Source organism: Stomoxys calcitrans, chromosome 1 (assembly GCF_963082655.1).
Source record: "Stomoxys calcitrans chromosome 1, idStoCalc2.1, whole genome shotgun sequence".
In the NCBI taxonomy this organism is placed as follows: Eukaryota; Metazoa; Arthropoda; class Insecta; order Diptera; family Muscidae; genus Stomoxys; species Stomoxys calcitrans.
In genome coordinates, this window is record NC_081552.1 from 171,176,976 (window position 1) to 171,183,770 (window position 6,795).

At 41.0% G+C, this 6,795-nt stretch overlaps 1 protein-coding gene across 1 annotated transcript; it reads left to right on the plus strand.

The window, feature by feature from the left end:
• The first annotated feature begins 808 nt into the window (after window positions 1-808).
• Window positions 809-4,960, plus strand: LOC131997230 (uncharacterized protein K02A2.6-like). Its single transcript, XM_059367853.1, has one exon. The coding sequence runs from the start codon at window positions 809-811 to the stop codon at window positions 4,958-4,960; it is 4,152 nt and encodes a 1,383-aa protein (XP_059223836.1).
• Window positions 4,961-6,795: the final 1,835 nt, after the last annotated feature.

Genomic DNA, 6,795 nt, shown 5'->3' on the forward strand with positions numbered 1-6,795 from the left:
GGCATTCGTTCGAACATTTTTTCGTATTTTGCTTTGTAACCGAAAGTTGGAATTAAGGAAAAACGAAATATCGTAAGCAATTCAAATATGTTGTGTCTTTAAATTTTGTCACTCGTCATCCCGTATTGCCCTCTAACGCCAGCTCTTGTTCTTTCTTACGATCTTTGGTTCGCATGACCTCACCTTATTAGTGCATTGTTGTGGATGGCAACCCTGCCACACAAAACGATTGTTAACATTCTTTGATCTGTTACTTTAATATAGACTTACAGGCAGAACGGTAGATACGCACATACATACTTACATATTCATATTTCTGCATGTATGTCTGTTGTTCTTTTGCTGCTGCTTTGGCGTACACACACACACGTACAAACATACTGATCTTCTACTTACACAAATCTAATTAGATTTGTTTATGTACTTTGTCGATACATGTCATGGCGTTATTGTTTGTACATTGTGCGTTTGTTAGCAGAGCAGAAGATGAACATAACCATAGGTTATGGACACTCTTATTCTGCGTTCAAGTCAAGTACAAGTGCACCAGTTAAGCTCTCCTCAACTTTGTTATTTTGATTTTAATAAATATAGTTTTATAACGTTTTATAAAACATTCTGTGTCCTTACTCAAAAGCAAGGGACGCAACAGTGGCGACGAGGATTTAAAGTGATTCTTAAACGATTTTCAAGTGTTTTTTTGACGACGTCAGTCTTTTTCATACAAAAAAAAAAAAAAAAAAAAAAAAAAAAAAAAAAAAACAATTTTTTTTTCTCAAATTGTACAACAACGTACTAACAAAAAAAAATGGAAGAACAACTATTGCAATCTATTTTGGCGCAACAAGCCAGGTTGTTGGAGCAGTTGGTGGCAATCGCAAAGCCATCCGGAGGGGCAAGTACAAGCAGTGATGGTGTTATGGATATGCTGTCCAAGTGCATAAAAGAGTTTGTATATAATCCGGAGGCAAACCAAACGTTCGAGAATTGGTACGCACGCTATGATCATCTTTTCGGCGAAGATGCAAATAAACTCGCTGACGCCGAAAAAGTGAAATTGGTGTTGCGGAAGCTGGAACCGGAGGTTTTTGACAAATATGCCGACTATTTGCTACCAAAAGTGCCTCGAGACTTGAACTTTGAGACAACAGTGTCCACTCTCAAAACACTGTTTGGAAGAAGAGAGTCACTTTTCAGTTCACGGGTCGCATGTATGCAGTTTACAAAGACAACACAAATGGACTTCTTCACATATGGTGCCATGGTAAACCGAAATTGTGACAATTTCGAATTTGGCAAACTGACGGAGAATCAATTTAAGTGCTTGATGTTTCTGCGAGGACTTCAAGCACCAGAAGATGCTGATGTTAGAGCCCGCCTATTGCACTTTCTAGAAGGAAACACTGAAGACACGGTTACCATTGACAAAATGGTGTCAGAGGTAAATCGTATGCTCAGCTTGAGGAAAGATGCCGCCGTGGTAGAACAAAATGTCGTCCATGCAGTCAAACGCAATCACAAACAGCACAAAGTTAAGCAGCAGAGCAGCGCAGCACCCAGTGAAAAACCGCGACGTCCATGTTGGCAGTGTGGCGAAATGCACTTCGCTAAAAACTGCAGCTACAGCAAACACTTGTGTGAGCAGTGTGGCATCGTAGGTCACAAAGAAGGCTACTGTTCTTGTTTCGCTGCAACATCAAAACAGCGCAGCGAGAAGAAAAGCAAAAAGAAGCAGTATAGCAAAGCGCAAGTAAGTGTTACTGCAGTTAGAAATGTTGCTGCAAATAGAAAGCACGTCAGCGTCAAAATTAATGGCGTCAAGCAGCGCTTGCAGTTCGACACTGGTGCAGACATAACAATAATTTCGCGCCGAATGTGGATGCAAATAAACAAGCCAACGCTACTGAAACCAGCTCATATTGCCAGAGACGCATCAGACCATGTACTGAACCTTTTGGGCCAGTGTGAAGTGGAGTTTGAATTTAAAGGCAAGTCAATTAAAGCAACAATTTTTGTGACCCCAAACAACAAGTTGAACGTTATGGGTACTGACCTAATGGACAAACTTGGTATCTGGAGCTTGCCTATCGACACAATTTGCAACACAATTTCAACGTCGGAAATCGAAAATATCAAAAGCAAATATCCATCGATATTTTCCACACAACCTGGACACTGCTCAACTTTCAAGGTCAATTTGAAAATCAAACAAGACTCACAACCCGTCTTCAAACCAAAACGACCCGTCGCTTATGCCGCTTTACAACAAGTAGATGAGGAACTCCAACGCCTGGAGCAGGCAAATATCATCACACCTGTAAGTTACTCCAGATGGGCAGCACCTATTGTTGTTGTAAAGAGGTCAAACGGTAAAGTTCGCATATGTGGTGATTATTCCACTGGATTGAATGAGTGTATGGAACCTCACACCTACCCATTGCCGTTACCTGATGACATTTTTATCAACTTCAACAATTGCCAATTTTTCACACAAATTGATTTGACGGATGCTTACATGCAACTGGAAGTCGATGATGCCACCAAAGAGATTCTCACCATCAACACGCACCGAGGTCTCTACACATTCAACCGACTTGCACCAGGGATCAAATCCGCACCAGGGGCATTCCAACAGGCAATTGACACAATTTTATCTGGAGTTAAGTTTGCACATCCCTATCTTGATGACGTCATCATTGCAACGCCATCAAAAGAGGAAAATCAACACGCAGTCGATGAAGTTTTCCAGCGGTTCCAAAGGTATAATCTTACCATAAACATTAATAAGTGTTCATTTTTTTCCCGTAGTTGCACCTATCTTGGATATAAGGTCGATGGCACTGGAATTCGTCCTGACCCTTTGAAGATTTCCGCCATTTTGAAAATGCCAGCCCCAACAAATGTTTCAGAGCTTCGATCTTTCCTGGGTGCAGTAAACTACTACGGGAAATTCATACGGAAAATGCGCAACTTAAGAGCACCAATGGACGACTTGCTAAAAGTGGACCGTGAATGGAAGTGGACTAAGGCCTGTGAAGACTCCTTCCAGGAATTCAAAAACATCCTGGGTTCCCAACTGATGCTGACTCATTATGACCCAAGACTCCCAATCAAAGTTGCAGCAGATGCATCGAATGTAGGCATTGGCGCCTATATTTGCCACGTTTTCCCCGATGGTGGCGAGAAGGCCGTGTATCATGTGTCACGTTCTTTGACACCAGCAGAGCGGAATTATTCGCAAATCGAGAAGGAGGGTTTAGCCTTGGTTTTTGCCGTAAGCAAATTTCACAAAATGCTGTATGGTCGTCGTTTCAAGCTTGGAACCGATCATAAACCGTTATTAGCGATTTTTGGAAGCAAAAAGGGTATAGCAACGCACACAGCCAGTCGACTACAACGTTGGGCTTTAACTTTAATGTCCTACGACTTTGAGTTGAGCTATACCCCAACACAGAAATTTGGTTGCGCAGATATTTTATCCAGGCTAATCAACAAAAACGAAAAACCCGAAGAAGACGTCGTGATTGCATGTGCTCAAATGGAAGCTGAGATCAAATATATTGTTCAGGACAATATCACAGCATTGCCCATCACACACAATATGATCCGCTCAGCTACATCAAATGATAATACGCTTCAAAACATCGTCAAGTATCTACAAAATTCCTGGCCAGACACGAAGACCCCCGAAGAGCTTGTTTTTTTCCAACGCCGTGAAGGTTTGTCAGCATGTGATGGTTGTGTTCTATACCAAGATAGAATGGTCATCCCCAAGACTCTGCGGCAGCGTATACTAAAACAACTACACAAAGGACACCAAGGTATTGTTCGCACGAAATCATTGGCACGAAGCTACGTGTACTGGCCGAATATTGACAAGGATATAGAAGACATAATCAAAAGATGCGATGTATGTGCCTCAACAGCTAAATCACCACCACGAACAACACTGCATTCGTGGCCCATTGCTACAAGACCCATGCAACGCATTCATATTGATTTCGCTGGTCCAGTGAATCAGTCAACATATCTTTTGATCATTGATGCCTTCTCCAAGTACCCTGAAGTCTACCCAATGAAGTCGATGACGTCGTCATCAACAATAGAGTGTCTCAGGGACTATTGTTCCAAATTTGGGTTCCCAGAATCATTGGTGAGTGATAATGGTACTCAATTTACTTCACAAGAGTTTGTTTTGTTTTGTAGTGAAAACGGCATTGAGCATATTCGCACCGCCCCATTCCACCCGCAATCAAATGGTCAAGTTGAGCGTTTTGTTGACACTTTTAAACGTGCTTTAAAGAAACACCAAAACAGTCTCAAAGGCATACGAGAATTTCTCCTCTACTACAGAGCAACCGACAACAATAACACACCTGGAGGTAAATCTCCTTCAGAACTTTTCCTGGGGAGGAAAGTGAGAATAAATTTAGATTTGCTGTTTAAGCCCAAAGAAGACGTACTCCTGCGCAATGATAAGATGGAAGCGCAATACAATCGGAAGTTCAATACAAAATCCAGACACTTTGCAATTGGTGCTGAAGTCTATGCAAAGGTGTACAAACACAACAAATTCTTCTGGGCACCTGCAATAGTCAAGAAGCAAATTGGTAAAGTGAACTATGAAGTGGAAATAAAGGTGTTCCCTTATTTCAAGATGATGAAATCGCATGCAAATCAGCTTCGTACGCGACACAACGACACATCAACAAGCAATACCCCTTGGTTTGACATGTTTGAGATATGTCCACCGCCTCGCAATACACGTCCATCATCTGAAATAGCATCAACATCTACATCTACTCTTGACCCACCGGCATCAACTTTGCAACGGCCAAGTGAATCTTCCAGTGACCCTTCAACACCTACACAACCTTCACCTACACACCCTTCAACATCAGTCCGTCGTTCCAGCCGTGTCAGACGTGCACCTCAACGTTTCAGGGACTACACATCCTAAAAGGGGAGATGTTGTGGATGGCAACCCTGCCACACAAAACGATTGTTAACATTCTTTGATCTGTTACTTTAATATAGACTTACAGGCAGAACGGTAGATACGCACATACATACTTACATATTCATATTTCTGCATGTATGTCTGTTGTTCTTTTGCTGCTGCTTTGGCGTACACACACACACGTACAAACATACTGATCTTCTACTTACACAAATCTAATTAGATTTGTTTATGTACTTTGTCGATACATGTCATGGCGTTATTGTTTGTACATTGTGCGTTTGTTAGCAGAGCAGAAGATGAACATAACCATAGGTTATGGACACTCTTATTCTGCGTTCAAGTCAAGTACAAGTGCACCAGTTAAGCTCTCCTCAACTTTGTTATTTTGATTTTAATAAATATAGTTTTATAACGTTTTATAAAACATTCTGTGTCCTTACTCAAAAGCAAGGGACGCAACATGCATCCTGCAATTTCATTAACAATTATTCTCGTTAATAACCATCTCCGCAAAAATATTTATATATAAGGGCAATAATACAACAACAACTAAGTAAATCTTTTGGTAAACTAATTTGAATACTAATAATAAATAATTTAATTCATTAATATACAGGATTTAAAGATTTCTTTCAGGATTTCCAACACTAAGACTTGCTTGACCTTGTGACTAGGTTAGGTTAGGTTAAAGTGGTAGTCTGCCATCAGACTCGCTTAGACGATTTCGTCCATTGCGATACCACAGGAATAGGGGAAGGAAGAAGCCTTCTGGTTCCTACCGTTGAACCATTCAGATCGCTTTAAAAAGCCCAACAACTTGCGAATGTTCACATCCGCTAAATCAGACAAGTTCTTAATGTAATGAGAACCTAAAGTGGAACTCCTAGGTTCTCATTACCATTACCAACGCCCACCTGGTCATCTAATTTGGATATCGTAGTTCCAATCGGTTCTATCAGGAATAGTGGTATTAAAATTTTTATTAAAATGCTGTTTAGGCAGGGTGTAATCCGCACAGCCTGGATCATCGGACATTTAGTCAAGGATAACACAGAGATCCGGCAAGGATCTCAATATGGCTTGCCTCAAGGAAACTGGCGCTGGCTGCTACTAAGACAAAAGCATCACTTGTGACAAGAAGAAAATATTTATACCCGAAACGAGTCTTAAATACCTAGGAGTAATCATTGACAGCAAATTATCATTTGAGCCGCATGTCAAATCGGTTCCTGACAAATCCTTAAAACTAAGAATCTATAGCTATACAATACATCACAGATTTTGAATGAAAAATTCACTAACGGGGAAAAAACTACCATTTGTGGCCTTGTAGATTTGAATTTAAAAGAAACAAGTAAAAGCGTGCTAAGTTCGGCCGGGCCGAATCTTATATACCCTCCACCATGGATCGCATATGTCGAGTTCTTTTCCCGGCATCTCTTTTTAGGCAAAACTAGAGGCTCAAGAAGTCAAGACCCAAGATCGGTTTATATGGCAGCTGTATCAGGTTATGGACCGATTTAAACCATACTTGGCACAGTTGTTGGATGTCATAACAAAACACGTCGTGCAAAATTTCATTCCAATCGGATAAGAATTGCGCACTCTAGAGGCTCAAGAAGTCAAGACCCAAGATCGGTTTATATGACAGCTATATCAGGTTATGGACCGATTTGAACCATACTTATCACAGTTGTTGGATGTCATAACAAAACACGTCGTGCAAAATTTCATCCCAATCGGATAAGAATTGCGCACTCTAGAGGCTCAAGAAGTCAAGACCCAAGATCGGTTTATATGGCAGCTATATCAAAACATGAACCGATATGGCC

Bases quoted from the DNA above. Each gene is read 5' to 3' on its own strand.
- LOC131997230 (XM_059367853.1), top strand. From the start codon at position 809: ATGGAAGAACAACTATTGCAATCTATTTTGGCGCAACAAGCCAGGTTG.